At 41.5% G+C, this 16682-nt stretch overlaps 1 protein-coding gene and 1 non-coding gene across 23 annotated transcripts in view; both read right to left on the bottom strand.

Annotated features, from left to right (window-relative positions):
* The window catches only part of SMARCA2 (SWI/SNF related BAF chromatin remodeling complex subunit ATPase 2), a 229409-nt gene that overhangs the window by 7957 nt on the left and 204770 nt on the right, over positions 1-16682 (bottom strand). For all 22 annotated transcript variants that reach the window (XM_078368139.1, XM_078368141.1, XM_078368146.1 and 19 more), the window contains 3 exons: positions 11699-11804; positions 11140-11241; positions 660-792 (listed from right to left, as the gene is read on the bottom strand). In XM_078368139.1, coding sequence (XP_078224265.1) covers positions 660-792; positions 11140-11241; positions 11699-11804 — 341 coding nt within the window. The remainder of the gene's footprint in view (positions 1-659; positions 793-11139; positions 11242-11698; positions 11805-16682) is intronic.
* Positions 16379-16440, bottom strand: LOC118148346 (U7 small nuclear RNA). Its single transcript, XR_004735123.1, has one exon. It is a non-coding gene; the product is annotated as a U7 small nuclear RNA (small nuclear RNA).

Raw genomic sequence — 16682 nt, 5'->3', positions numbered from 1 at the left:
ATGAGCTGAGATGGCGCCACTGCACTCCAGCCTGGGTGACAGAGTGAGACCCTGTCTCAAAAATAAAGAAATAAAACAGGCCGGGCGCGGTGGCTCAAGCCTGTAATCCCAGCACTTTGGGAGGCCGAGGCAGGTGGATCACGAGGTCAAGAGATGAGACCATCCTGGTCAACATGGTGAAACCCCGTCTCTACTAAAAATACAAAAAATTAGCTGGGCATGGTGGTGCATGCCTGTAATCCCAGCTACTCGGAGGGCTGAGGCAGGAGAATTGCCTGAACCCAGGAGACGGAGGTTGCGGTGAGCCAAGATCGCGCCATTGCACTCCAGCCTGGGTAACGAGAGCGAAACTTCGTTTCAATTATTTAATTAAAAAAAAAAAGAAAGAAAGAAATAAAACAGTGTTTGCTATGAGCCTGGCCTGTGCTAAACATTTTACATGCTTAGAGGTCATTTTTATGACTTCAGTTTTACAGATGAGAAAACTGAGCATGAGCAGGGTGAGGTATATGGTCTGCGGTTGCCCAGCAAGGACAAAGTGGACTACGGGCTCCAATCCAGATCTCCCCCACTCTGAAGTCTCTCTTGTGAGCATCTGTGGAGACAGCTATGCAGGTAAGGCGGGCAAAGACATAGACGACCTGAATGTCTGGCCTTACCTTCAGACTCTGACTCTTCTTCATCTTCCTCTTCCTCCTCTTCATTGCTTTCATCCTCACTCTCTTCCTCTTTGGCAATTTTCTGCCGGGCACTCTTAAACACTGACTGTAAGACGATGGAGTCTTCATAGATCTGAATGGTCAAAGGGGCATCTGTTAAAACTACAAGCTGAGGGCCTAAGATGTACCATGATAGTGAACTCTTCCTTATACAACACACCAGCTTACTGTACATGAATTTTAGTAGAAATGTCACCATTAGCTTTTATCCCCACACGAAAACCAAACAGCAAAAACACCAAGCCGAAATACAGACATACACATTCATAGAGGAGAAAGTCCAAATGCAGTTGGAATTATTTCAAAGTGTATGGAGGCTTGGAGGAGAACGGTAGATAAAATATCCTCATATTTGATGTCAAAAATAGCATTTTTAAAAACCACATTTCTTATTTGAATTGTTCCGCCAAATACTGCAGTAAGACTGTGGTAAAGCAATCTTCTTTAAAATGCAAAGCCCCAAGCAAGTGGGGGCTATTCCTTCTTACTGAGTTTATCAGTTGCAGCCAATACTCATCCAATCAACCCTTTATTTTTAGTGTATACACATATCTAAGCATGGCCCTGGGTAAGTACTGAAAGATATAAGTTCAAAAATTGTCCTTTTCCTCAAAAAACTGAAAATAGAACTACTCTATGATCTGGCAGCCCCACTTCTGGGTAAAGAATCAAAAGGAGGGTCTTGAAAAGACATTGGGACACCTGTGTTCTTAGCAGCATCATTCACTATAGCCAAGGGGTAGAAGCAACCCAAGGGTCCATCAACAAAAGAGTGGATTAGCAAGTATGGTCTATACATGTTACAATATTGTTCAGTTTAAAAAGGAAGGAAATCCTGTCACACGCTATAACATGGATTAAACTAGAGGATATTATACTAGGTCCGTAAGTGCATAAGCCAGTCACAAAAAGACAAATACTGTATCTAAATAGGCAAATTCATAGAAACAAAGTGCCATGGTGGTTGCCAGGGGCTGGGGAAAGGAGGAGATAAGAGTTTCAGTTTTGAGACCAACTCAAGATGGCGCGGTGAGAACAACCCAGGATTGAAGCTCTCGGTGAACGCGTGGAGGGTGAGTCGGGGCCGCATTTCCAGACGGATCTTTGTTGCCCACAGAATGGGGAAATTCCCAGGTATAAAAGGGACGCGGAGGCGCCAGCGCAGCGGTTTTGGCTGGTGCAGCCGGCAGCCAGCGCTGCAGCACAGCGGTGCTCCACAGCACTTGGCACAAAGCGCATGGGTCCGGGTGCCCTGTTGAACTAGCAATCTGAGACTTGAGAGGGCAGATTGGCATATCCATCTGATTGAACGGGACTTGGACAGTGAGCCAGATCAGGAGATTCTAGGGAAACGGCTTTGGGCCAGTGCAGTGAGACAAACAAAACGGTGATTCCAAACGCTCCAGGTGGAGAGTTTCACTGCGGGCACAGCTGAACCCAGGACAGTGCAGCTCGGTGGGGAAGGGGCGTCCGCCATTACCGAGACAATCTGCCCCTACTGAGGTACACTCACATTGCTGATGCAGCCTGCCATTGCCAAGGGAATCCGCCACAACAGAGAGACTCCGCAACAGGGCGTACCCCGTGGCAGCAGGGCGGAGACCGCAGCAGCAGGGCAGAGCCTGCAGCAACAGGGTGGACCTCACACCAGCAGGGCGGAGCCTCAGCAGACAAATAGTGACTAGACTGCCTCCTAGCTGGGCAGGACAGCGCAACGGACACTCATAAAGAAAGCCCCAACCCACACGAGACAGAGCATCTGAGAAAAAAAAGGGTTTTTTTTAATGAGTTCTGCTGCAGCAGAATTAAACGTAGTAGCCTAACAGCCCTGAATGAACAACAGAGCTCACAGCTCAGCACTTGAGCTCCTATAAAGTACAGACTGTCTCCTCAAGCAGCTCTCTGACCCCTCTATATCCAGAAGACTGATATTTGGCAGGCATCATTCTGGGACAAAGATAGCAGAAAAAGAAACTGGTAGCATCCCTCACTGTTCTGCAGCTGCTATAGGTGCACCCCAGACAAGCAGGGCCTGGAGTGGACCTCAGCAATTGTACAGTGGAGTGGCTAGACTGGTAGAAGGAAAACCAAGTAGCAGAAATACTTCATCATCAACAATCTGGGTGTCCACTCAGAGACCCAATCGAAAAGTCAGCAACTACTCAGACGACAGGTGGATAAATCCACAAACATGGGAAGAAACCAGCGCAAAAAGGAGGAAAACACCCGAAACCAGAACACCGCGACTCCTACAAAGGACCAAAACTCCTCACCAGCAAGGGAACAAAGCTGGACAGAGAATGACTGTGATGAAATGACAGAATTAGACTTCAGAAGGTGGATAATGAGAAACTTTTGTGAGCAAAAAGAACATGTTTTAAATCAATGCAAAGAAACTAAGAACCTTGAAAAAAAATTTGAAAAAAGATTCGAGGAAATGATAACAAGAATGGATAACTTAGAGAGGAATATGAATGAATTGAAGGAGCTGAAAACCACAATACGAGAACTTCGCGAAGCATGCACAAGTTTCAACAGCCAAATTGACCAAGCAGAAGAAAGAATATCAGAAGTCGAAGATCAACTCAATGAAATAAAATGACCAACCAATATTAGAGAAAAAAAGCGCAAAAAGGAAAAGACCAAAGTCTCCAAGAAATGTGGGACTATGTGAAGAGACCTAACCTACGTTTGATAGGCGTACCAGAATGTGATGAAGAGAATGAATCCAAGCTGGAAAATATTCTTCAGGATATTATCCAGGAAAATTTCCCCCACCTAGCAAGACAGGCCAACACTCAAATGCAGGAAATACAGAGAACACCACAAAGATATTCTGCAAGAAGAGCAACCCCAAGGCACATAATCGTCAGATTCACCAGGGTTGAAATAAAGGAGAAAATACTAAGGGCAGCCAGAGAGAAAGGTCGGGTCACCCACAAAGGGAAGCCCATCAGACTCACAGCAGATCTCTTGGCAGAAACTCTATAAGCCAGAAGAGAGTGGGGGACAATATTCAACATCCTTAAAGAAAAGAACTTTCAACCCAGAATTTCATATCCAGCCAAACTGAGCTTCATAAGTGAAGAAAAAATAAAATCCTTTGCTAATAAGCAAGTACTCAGAGATTTTGTCACCACCAGGCCTGCTTTATAAGAGCTCCTGAAAGAGGCACTACACATAGAAAGGAACAACCAGTACCAGCCATTCCAAAATCACACTAAATGCTAAAGAGCATCAACATAATGAAGAATCTACATCAACTAATGGGCAAAACAGCCAGCTAGCATCAAAATGGCAGTATCAAATTCACACATAACAATATTAACTCTAAATGTAAATGGACTAAATGCACCAATCGAAAGACACAGACTGGCAAATTGGATAAAAAACCAAAACCCATCAGTGTGCTGTATCCAGGAAACCCATCTCACATGCAAGGATACACAAAGGCTCAAAATAAAGGGATGGAGGAAGATTTACCAGGCAAATGGAGAGCAAAAAAAAAGCATGAGTTGCAATTCTCATCTCTGATAAAATACTTTAAAGCAACAAAGATCAAAAGAGACAAAGAAGGACATTACATAATGATAAAAGGATCAATATAACAAGAAGAGCTAACAATCCTAAACATATACGGACCCAATACAGGAGCACCCAGATACATAAGGCAAGTTCTTAATGACTTACAAAGAGACTTAGACTCCCACACAATAATAGTGGGAGACTTTAATACTCCACTGTCAATATTAGACAGATCAACCAGACAAGAAATTAACAAGGATATCCAGGGCTTGAACTCAGACCTGGAACTAGCAAACCTGATAGACATCTACAGAGCTTTCCACCCCAAATACACAGAATATACCTTCTTCTCAGCACCACATCACACCTACTCTAAAATTGACCACATAATTGGAAGTAAAGCACTCCTCAGCAAATGCAAAACAATGGAAATCATAACAAACAGTCTCTCAGACCATAGTGCAATCAAGTTAGAACTCAGAATTCAGAAACCAACCCAGAACCACACAGCTTCATGGAAACTGAACAACTGGCTCTTGAATGTTGACTGGATAAACAATGAAATGAAGGCAGAAATAAAGAAGTTCTTCGAAACCAACTAGAATGAAGACACAACATGCCAGAATCTCTAGGACACATTTAAAGCAGTCTCTAGAGGAAAATATATAGCAATAAGTGCCCATATGAGGAGAATGGAGAGATCCAAAATTGACACCCTATCATCAAAATTGAAAGAGCCAGAGGAGCAAGATCAAAAAAACTCAAAACCTAGCAGAAGACAAGAAATAACTAAGATCAGAGCTGAACTGAAGGAGATAGAGACATGAAAAACCCTTCAAAAAATCAATAAATCCAAGAGCTGGTTTTTTGAAAAGATCAACAAAATAGACAAACCACTAGCCAGATTGATAAAAAAGAAAAGAGAGAACAACCAAATAGATGCAATAAAAAATGACAAAGGGGAAATCACCACAGATTCCACAGAAATTCAAACCATCATCAGAGAATATTACAAACAACTCTATGCACATAAAGTAGTACACCTGGAAGAAATGGATAAATTCCTGGACTCCTGTGTCCTTCCAAGCCTAAACCAGGAGGAAGCTGAAACTATGAATAGACCAATAACAAGGTCAGAAGTCGAGGCAGCAATTAAGAGCCTACCACACAAAAAAATCCCAGGTCCAGATGGGTTCACAGCCGAATTCGACCAGACACACAAAGAGGAGCTGGTACCATTCCTTCTGAAACTATTCCAAATAATCCAAAAAGAGGGAATCTTTCCCAAATCATTTATGATACCAACATCATCCTGATACCAAAACCCAGCAGAGACCCAACAAGAAAAGAAAACTTCAGGCCAATATCCATGATGAACATAGATGCAAAAATCTTCAATAAAATATTGGCAAGCCGATTGCAACAGCAAATCAAAAAACTTATCCACCATGATAAAGTAGGATTCATCCAGGGGATGCAAGGCTGGTTCAACATACACAAGTCTATAAACGTAATTCACCACATAAACAGAACCAAAAACAAAAACCACATGATTATCTCAATTGATGCAGAGAAGGCATTTGACAAAATTCAACAGCCCTTTATGCTAAAAACCCTCAATAAACTCGGTATCGATGGAACGTATCTCAAAGTAATAAAAGCTATTTATGAGAAACCAACAGCCAACATCATACTGAATGGGCAAAAACTGGAAGCATTCCCTTTGAAATCTGGCACTAGACAAGGATGCCCTCTTTCACCACTCCTATTCAGTATAGTACTGGAAGTTTTAGCCAGAGCAATCAGGCAAGGAAAAGAAATAAAGGGTATTCAAATAGGAAAGATGGAAGCCAAATTGTCTCTATTTGCAGATGACATGATAGTATACCTAGAAGACCCCATCGCCTCAGCCCAAAAACTCCTGAAACTGATAAACAACTTCAGCAAAGTCTCAGGATATAAAATCAATGTGCAAAAATCACAAGCATTCGTCTACACCAATAACAGACTTAAAGCCAAAGCAAGAACAAACTGCCATTCACAATTGCTACAAAAAGAATAAAATACCTAGGAATACAACTCACAAGGAACGTAAGGGACCTCTTCAAGGAAAACTACAAACCACTGCTCAACGAAATCAGAGAGGACACAAACAGATGGAGAAACATTCCATGTTCATGGTTAGGAAGAATTAATATCATGAAAATGGCTATACTGCCCAAAGTAATTTAGAGAATCAACGCTATCCCCATCGAGCTACCATTGACTTTCTTCGCAGAACTGGAAAAAACCACCATGAACTTCATATGGAACCAAAAGAGAGCCCGCATAGCCAAGTCAATTCTAAGCAAAAAGAACACAGCAGGGGGCATCACACTACCGGATTTCAAACTATACTACAAGGCTACAGTAATCAAAACAGCATGGTACTGGTACCAAAACAGAGATATAGACCAATGGAACAGAACAGAGGCATCGGAGGCAACATAACATATGTACAACCATACAATCTTTGATAAACCTGACAAAAACAAGCAATGGGGAAAGGATTCCCTGTTCAACAAATGGTGCTGGGAAAACTGGCTAGCCATGTGCAGAAAGCAGAAACTGGACCCCTTCCTGACACCTTACACTAAAATTAACTCCAGATGGATTAAAGACTTAAACATAAGACCTGGCACCATAAAAACCCTAGAAGGAAATCTCGGCAAAACCATCCAGGACATAGGAGTAGGCAAGGACTTCACGAACAAGACACCAAAAGCATTGGCAACAAAAGCCAAAATAGACAAATGGACCTAATGAAACTCCACAGCTTCTGCACGGCAAAAGAAACAGTCACTAGAGTGAATCGGCAACCAACAGAATGGGAAACAATTTTTGCAGTTTACCCATCTGACAAAGGGCTGATATCCAGAATTTACAAAGAACTCAAACAGATTTACAGGAAAAAAACAAACAAGCCCATTCAAAAATGGGCAAAGGATATGAACAGACACTTTACAAAAGAAGACATAAATGAGGCCAACAATCATATGAAAAAATGCTCATCATCACTGTTCATTAGAGGGATGCAAATCAAAACCACATAGAGATACCATCTCACGTCAGTTAGAATGGTGATCATTAAAAAATCTGGAGACAGCAGATGCTGGAGAGGATGTGGAGAAATAGGAACACTTTTACACTGTTGGTGGGAGTGTAAGTTAGTTCAACCATTGTGGAAGACAGTGTGGCGATTCCTCAACGCCTTAGAAATAGAAATTCCATTTGACCCAGCAATCCCATTACTGGGTATATATCCAAAGGACTATAAATCGTTCTACTATAAGGACACATGCACACAAATGTTCATTGCAGCACTGTTTACAATAGCAAAGACCTGGAATCAACCCAAATGCCCATTGATGATAGACTGGACTGGGAAAATGTGGCACATATACACCATGAAATATTATGCAGCAATCAGAAATGATGAGTTCATGTCATTTGTAGGGACATGGATGAATCTGGAGAACATCATTCTCAGCAAACTGACACAAGAACAGAAAATGAAATACCACATATTCTCACTCATAGGCGGGTTATGAAAAATAGAACACATGGACACAGGGAGGGGAGTACTAAACACTGGGGTCTATTGGGGGGAAAAGGGAAGGGCCAGTGGGGGGTGGGGAGGTGGGGAGGCATAGCCTGGGGAGAAATGCCAAATGTGGGTGAAGGGGAGAAAGGAAGCAAAACACACTGCCATGTGTGTACCTATGCAACTGTCTTGCATGTTCTGCACATGTACCCCAAAACCTAAAATGCAATACAAAATTTAAAAAAAAAAAGTTTTGCAAGATAAAGTTCTAAAGATCTGTTGCCCCTCAACGTGAATATACTTAACACTACTGAACTGTATACTTAGAAATGAGAATGATGATAAATTTTGTTAGGACTTTCATCACAATTTTTAAAAAATTTAAAGGAAAATAAAATAACCCCTGGTCTTTAGGAACATATCCTACACACTCAAAAAAGTGACTGAGCAAATTGCGGTATGCACCAAGTGCACAATATAGGCAGTGAATATGAGTATGACAGAATAAATGACCTGCGAGACACATACAGGATGGGACCATCAGGCCAGAGGCGTTTGAGTTGAGTTAGATCTTAAAGGTGAGAAGAATTCCTTCAGTGCTGAGAAAGGAGAGGGGCTTTTTAGAATAGGTAAACAAATGAGAAAGATGAGGAGGCAAGAATAAAAGAGATGCGTCTGGGATTGTATTGATGTCAGTTTCCTGGTTAACACTGTCCTGGGCTGGGCGCAGTGGCTCACACCTGTAATCCCAGCACTTTGGGAAGCCGAGGCAGGCAGATCATGTGGTCAGGAGTTCAAGACCAACCTGGCCAACATGGTGAAACCCTATCTCTACTAAAAAAATACAAAAATTAGCCAAGCATCATGGTGCATGCCTTAATCCCAGCTACTCAGGAGACTGAGAGAGGAGAATTGCTTAAACTCAGGAGGTGGAGACTGCAGTAAGCAGAGATCACACCACTGCATCCACCCTGGGCAACAGCACAAGACTCCATCTCAAAAAAAAAAAAAAAAAGATACTGTCCTATTTTTTGCAAAATGTTTTCATCTTGAGAAGAAGGAAAACGTATAGAGAATATCTCTCCGTATTATATCTTACAATACCATGTGAGTATAGAATGACCTTAAAGAGTAAAAGAAGGCCGGGCGCGGTGGCTCACCCCTGTAATCCCAGCACTTTGGGAGGCCGAGGCAGGTGGATCACAAGGGCAAGAGATTGAGACCATCCTGGTCAACATGGTGAAACCCCGTCTCTACTAAAAATACAAAAAATTAGCTGGGCATGGTGGCGCATGCCTGTAAGGAGGCTGAGGCAGGAGAATTGCCTGAACCCAGGAGGCGGAGGTTGCGGTGAGCCGAGATCGCGCCATTGCACTCCAGCCTGGGTAACAAGAGCGATACTCCGTCTCAAAAAAAAGAGTAAAAGAAATGTAACTGGGGAAGCAGGTGACTATGGTATCAGTCTGAATAGACTATGGACTGTTTAGGTTGAGGAGTAGTAGATGAAGCTAAAGACTTAGGTGAGACTTCAGAAAACAGTCTAGAATGAGTTTCCTCCTTGTAAACAGCACAGGGGAAACTCAAAGCTTGGGAAGAGGGGCAGTAAATGAACAGAATAAGAAGGGGGCTAGAGAAAGACAAACTAGGGTCCAGATGGCCTGGGGGACAAACCAGTCAAGAGGCCACTTATCACCTCATTTTAGTTGTGAGACAGTGAGAGTGAAAACAGATAGGAAGGTTGTAGAAAAGAGGACTGGATGCATATCATAATAATGCCATATTGACATAAAGAATCCAAAAATCTATCCAGAGACTAAAACTGTCATTCACAAGACCTTCTTTGTTGATTCTTTTACTTTCTATGTCCTGGCTTCCAGCTTAAGTTTCCTTGGAGAGCGTCCTGAGTAACAGAAGGCTTGCTTTCAAGACCTCCTGTTTCGGTCAAGATACTACCACTATTAACTTGTAAATGTTTAAGTCTGTTCAAGGCACATTCTGAGGATGTCTGTGTTCTCCTGTTTGATAACTGAAATGGATGTGAAGGCACAAGGTATGAGTAGGAAACAGGCTTAGGGAATTTAATGGTGGTTTGGCACTGCATTGGATGAGGGGTATTTTTTTTTTTCTTCATGGGTTTGAAGGTATCAGGCCAGAAATACAGATAGGAAAAAATTCCTACAAAAGGTGACAGTAATTGAGGTATAATTAAATTGAAAGTGCCCTCCCTTTGGTTATTTTAATAAATTCAGTTCATTTATATACTCTTAGACTTGTTACTATGGAGAAGGGGAGTAAAGAGAATTGCAATTGGGCTGATAAAAAGGATTTTAAAAAAGCAATTAGAGATAGTTTTTTTTCTATATTGTTTTGTCTTAAGTTCTAGTAGTTTCACCTCCTGATGCAAGAGTACAATCAGAAAAATAAAGGAAATATAATCAAATATATAATCTCAAAAACAAAATGGTACTGCCAGCCTCTCAATATTACCTTCAATTATTTACTCGAATCTCTCCTCTCATTACTATTTAAGCTTTGAGGCCAGGCGCACACCTGTAATCCCAGCACTTTGGGAGGCCGAGGTGGGTGGATCACCTGAGGTCAGGAGTTCAAGAGCAGCCTGGCCAACATGGTGAAAGCTAGTTTCTACTAAAAAATACAAAAAATGAGCCAGGCATGATGGTGGGTGCCTGTAATCCCAGCTACTTGGGAGGCTGGGACAGGAGAATCACTTGAACCTGGGAGGCAGAGGTTGCAGTGAGCCAAAATAGTGCAACTGCACTCCAGCCTGGATGAAAGGGTGAAACTGCAACTCAAAAAAAAAAAACAAGAATATATGGTTTGAGGCTGGGCTTGGTGGCTCATGCCTATAATCCTAGCACATTGGGCGAGCAAGTTGGGTGGATCACCTGAGGTCAGGAGTTCAAGACCACCCTGGCCAACATGGTCAAAACCCTATACAAAAATTAGCCAGACATGGTAGTGGGTGCTTGTAATCCCAGCTACCCGGGAGCTGGAGGTTGCAGTGAGCCAAGATTGCACCACTGCACTCTAGCCTGGGCAACAGAGTGAAATTCTGTCTCAAAAAAGAAAAAAAAAAAAAAAAAAAAAAAAGAAATTAGGCTTTGCAGGGAAGTGTGAGTAGGTGCTAGCACAGCTGCGGTACCAAGGTAATCTGAAAATGCCAAAGCCTCTATCACAGGTAGCATGGAACACAGGTTTTTAGTTACTTTTCTTCTGCTGCCAGCAATGACTCAAAAGGTAGAAAATGAAATATTTGGCTTAAAAAGAACATTTAGACAACAGAAGACAGACCTGGGATCCCTCCAGGTTGAACGTCTGAGCGTTGTGACAGAGAAGCATGACATCCTTCTCCAGGTCGCCCAGGCTCCGGTACTTGTGGTTACGAATCCTTTCCTAATGGAAATTTTGGAGAAAATGGAGAAAGAAAAGAGGGAGAGGAAAATACAGCAATCATTACTTAGTTAACAAAGCCTGATTTTCCCTTTGTCTTCACAGCATAAAGGCCTACCAGGGACGTGGGACTGCACAACCGCAGGGGGCGCCATTCACCAAATCCACCCTCCCACTATCATTCCTTTTTTTGCAAAGAGGAGCATAAATGGGAAATAAGAGCAATAGTGGGGGCGGGAGGAGCAGGGAGTCTGAAAGGTCTTCAGTACAATGTTATAACATGCGCTCTCAACTTGATAAAGTAATATTCACGTAAAGGCACAAGCACATCCCAACTTTTCCTGTGGCGAGCCCTGAGTGGGCATCAGTGACAGCTCCAACTATCACTATTTCATGAATTTACACTGCTCCTTTATTTACTTGAAGAATAAAGTTGAAGAATAAAGAACAAAATATCTACCTTGATTTTTTTGAAATCCACTGGCTTCCTAATTAATTCATAGTATTCTGGCAATTCTTTCCTTGAAGGTAACTGAATGAAGACTTCACTGAGCTGTCGCCCTGAACTGTAGGATGGGTGAAACAAAAACAAGCCACATCAAACACTACTGAGGAAAGGTTTTACTTTTCTTTCAGAAAATGTCAACAAAGCAAATTACATTCCATGCATACAGATATGGAGCTCTTTAAGTCAGGGAAAATCCCACAACTGTATTGGAGATGAATGTCCCTTGTGCTAACTTCAAAATCACAGTAAAATGCAATTTGGTCCTCACTTCTGTCACACACATGAGAAGTCCACTGTGGATTTCCCTTTCAGAGCATATACATCTCTTTATTTTGATAGAAAGATTTAAAGTATCCTTGTTAGCTAAAAATTTCATTTTTAAATCTATATATATATGTATGTGTGTGTGTGTATACATATACACACACACACACACACACACACACACACACATACCAATTATTATTTCCATACTTTATTTCAAACTTTATTTCCATACTCCTTTGTTCTCAAATTCACCTTGTATTAAGCAAGTAACTCAAAATAATATGTTAGAGTGTACTCTGGAAACTCAAGGAAAGCTTTCATATGTACCTGGTGACTGACCATCTTCTTGGTCTTATTCCTTTTAGGGTATTTTACATACTGTAAACCACACATACCTTTATTATTATTTGCTAGAGGAACCCCTTCATCTTGCCTAACTGCCCTTCTGGGTGTCTGCAGCAATTTAGGTGAAAAAAGAACATGTTTCACAAGTGTGGATCCTTCACGTTTCTAAGGATAGTGCTGCGCCCTCCCCCAAATAAATGGCAGGTTTATTTGAAAGCAGGTTTAATAGCAACAATTGCTTAACATTTTTGTAATTTTGAAACACAGGCTACAAAGCAGTGCGAGCTTTTACCCTCACTGTTGGAAGCAGACTTGGTTAAAGGAACAAAGAAATTCATAATTTAGGTTCAAGATCTTAATATCTGATTTGGCCTACTCAGATCAATAACAGCTTGTGGTGTGTGATATAGTCAATTTTCACAAAAATCTCACGCCCCTTATGATGCCATCTCTACTTCCTTTGTGAAGCCAGAAATATCAGAAAATAATCATAAATCACTGCCATGAAAATTTCAGAAGGTGATTCTAGGAGCTTGTAAGAATACTAGAAGGCAGTGGGAAAGCATGAGTGACAATACGCTGTTTTAATCCACAGTCCCAGTTGTGTAATTAAAAAGTAATCATAATGACAGTTATCATAAAAAAGGCATGCGCAGTAACTCAAATGGTTGCTTAGCAACCAGTGGGAAAAATGCTGAAGTGCAAAGGGGCCTGCATAAATTAGCCGAAAATCCTCTATCAAAGATGGGCTAGTTTTTCTGCTACACTGGGTCACTGTTTTTATTTTTTCAATGCACATATGGGCCTCATAAATATGAAAATCAGGGGCGAAAACAAGGTTTAAGACGACTGCCGTTTACTCGGGCATTGGATTTTTGAATCACTGTGACAAGAACCAAGGTGTTGTTCTCTCACCCTCTCCACCACCCCTACCCCGCACGCCCCTTCCAGGCTGAGAAACGCGTTTGTACTTCTCTTATGTATACCACAAAATATAAGGCAAAAACCGTTTTATTTACCATGACCTTCAACACAGGGCCACACTTTCTGGTCTGTTTTGTTTCTACCATCCTAACATTTATACACTCAAACATTTTACCTTTTTGGAAAGGAGCATATGAAATACAGTGAGTGTAATCTGTAGATACGAATTGTTCAGTTTCTATGGGCAACTTGCTTAAAATTAGCATTCTTTATAACCTAGCAGCAACCCAAAAGTCAGACCTCTTTGTAATTGCAGATTTAACACCTGACCCTCCCTCAATGACATCTTGATGGTGTCATTTTCTACGCTGCCAACAGATGGTGTCATTTTTCTGTTGATGGATTATAAGCACATCTTTGCTTTGTACACCTATGATGGACTTATACACCTATGATGGACAATACTCTTAATTTCAACTGTGCTATTGGTGAAATAAGAAATAAGCAGTTTGGATGAATAATGCAACAAAGCTCAAAGGGGTAAAATGGCTACAACAATCTTGGTATGACATCTCTGTCTTCACTAACGCCCTAAAAACTCTAAACCCTGTAAAGAGTTCTCTATGCTCATAAAGAAGACAGCTGAATGCTCTGAGACTTGGGGCCAATACTATAAAATGAGAAATAAACAAACACATTTGTTCTGCTTAAAAAATAAAGGCTCACTGCACTTAATATGCCTGTGCCATTTTCTTTTTTCCACTTCTAAGAATAAAGAACAAGGGCAAAAGAAGAAGCCGGAAGTTCTCCACGGAATATTTATTGGACTATGTTGTTTTCGTCATGGAAATATCTCAGAGTCTGGCTTCCAAAGCCCTCCAGGATATGTCCTCCTTCTCTACAATCCCAACTGGTACCACCAACCTTCTCTTCTTGTCAGGCCAGAGTCTGTCCTATGTACCCCTACATTTCATGACCAATCCCCACTTTATGACCCATTCCAGGTCTCTAGGCCTGACCTCTCTCTCACTTCATAGCTGGAAGGTTCTCTGTGTTTTTTTCTCCTCTCCAAATGTTTCATTATCCATCCAGGATCAAGAACCCATTGTCCATAAAAATGGAGTAAATTCTCCTAAATATCAGCTACACTTGCTCTTAGTCCCCTCACTGCTCAGAAATTAATTATTCCAAGTCTGTTACTGTTTCTCTCCTCTCCACAGGGTGGGAATCTCTTACACACATCAACAGGTCCCTCTCCCTACCTCAGCAAGGGCTTGGATGACCAGCTTCAGCAGAGAAAGTCAGGAGGTCCTGGGCAGTACCTAGCTCCCACATCACCTATAGAACACACTGTCATAGCACGAACACTTGCTACAGTAATTTTTTCCCCTAAATTATTGGTTTTAAAAAAAAGTGACCAAGGAAGTGAAAAAGTCTGACAGAGTTTTGAATTCTTCGCATTTCTTTCTCTATTATGAGCTGAGTGAGGTCTTTTTAATACACCTTTTCAAATGTGGTGGTTTCTCCCCCTGCACCCACAGCCAGAAAGTTGCCTTTTTCCTTTCTAAGTACAGAACAATGGTCTAATTGTACCATGGTGTTTACAGAAGGTGTTCTGTTTCTGTTAAAAAGCTTATCCTACCCCAAGGTGTTTTCCATTATGTCATTTTACATAATTTAAGGCCTAAACAGAAATTGCTACTTGGAAAGTACACTACTTCCCAGACAAAAGTGAGGGAGGGGTCCCCAAGACCACTGATGGCTTGTGACATCAGATGGGTTTTACATAATGATATACCTCAGACTAGAAAGTATGGCTTTGATAACATATGGGGTAACTGGGGGAGGGGTACAACCTGAAATACAAGTTTAAAGGCACTCACTGGACTTACAGTTCACAGGGGCTGCTGGACAACTCCCTCTCCTCTACATGGAAGTGAACAGACACAGCGACATGGCCATGATACCATAGAGTACGAGATGGAGAAGCCCCACCTGCCATTGTGCAATGGTAGTTTGAACTCCTGTATGCATGGCTTATATACACACATTACTGAGATTTAATTTGTTGTGCTTCGTCTGGGAATCTTTTTCTCATTACGTCCACAAACCAAAAGGCAATAGTAATTCCACATCTATACAATGACACTCAACTGGTGACTCCATACATTATAAACTTCACATAAATGTCAGCGTTAGCTTTGATTACATTTCCGTCTTAGAGGCATGCTGTAGGCTGATATGCTAGTTGAGAAACTATGTGTAGTAAGTATACTGGTTAGATCTTTTAATGATTTTTTTTTCCAGCACCAGACCAAAATTGCTATTTAGTGAGGGTCTTTTGTTTATGATTTTTCTTTTTCACCAGCCCAAGCTGATCTGTTGACCGGAATTCCTAACAGATACTGCTGAGAAAGAAATCTTAACCGTAGCCAAAATAAATTTTCTTGATATTAGTCAATAAAGGTAAAAATGTGACTGTCTTGCCCCAGTAAGAAAATGTCATGATTTAGAATACTCACTTGAGGTTGGAAGGATTTTACAGAAAAGCTATCAGAATCCTGAAGGAATCAAACGTAGCAAAATCATTTGGGAAGAAAACTTTAAAAATTGGGTCAACATTGCAGGGCAGTAGGTGAAGTGTGCCGCTTTTCAGGTTCAGGTTCTTATGAAGTTTAGTACATATCATTGAAGAATTTACTAAAACACAGTAGTGCCCCTACTTATCAAGAGAACCTGAAGAAAACTGAGGCAGTCATGAAGCAGGTGTTAAAAGCATCTGCATTCCATATTTGCTAGTGAGATCTCTCATCTCAGCCTTATTGAGTATTGATTGGTGATAATTCCTAACAAGCATGGAAATATAATCACCGAGACTCTTGAAGCAACAGCAAAACACGGTAGGATGGGAATAGACTTGTTTTTGGTCATGGAATTAGTAGCTGTTAAAATCACCCCAATGGTAGGGCACAGTATCTCATGCCTGTAATCCTGGCACTGTGGGAGGCTAAGGCAGGCTAATCACTTGAGCTCAGGAATTCACGACCAGCCTGGGCAACATGCAGAAACCCTGTGTCTTTTGTTTGTTTGTTTGAGAGGGGCTTTCTGGCAAAAACTGGAAAGCCTGCTAGACAAATTCTAAAAGAGCTGCAACACTGAAACCCCATCTCTATAAAAAACTACAAAACTTAGTCAGGCATGGTGGTGTGTGCCTGTAGTCTCAAGCTAATTTGGAGTCTGAAGGGGGAGGATCACTTGAGCCCAGGAAGTGGAGGTTGCAGTGAGCTGAGATCATGCCACTGTGGTCCAGCCTGGTCAACAGACCCAGACTTTGTCTCAACAGCAACAACAACAACAACAAAAATCACCCTAACAGTTATAAAAGACTATAGATAAATCA

The sequence above is a fragment of the Callithrix jacchus genome, chromosome 1 (genome assembly GCF_049354715.1).
Source record: "Callithrix jacchus isolate 240 chromosome 1, calJac240_pri, whole genome shotgun sequence".
Classification (NCBI taxonomy): Eukaryota; Metazoa; Chordata; class Mammalia; order Primates; family Cebidae; genus Callithrix; species Callithrix jacchus.
Note: the sequence above shows the minus strand (reverse complement) of the source record. Positions and strands in the feature narration are given on the sequence as shown.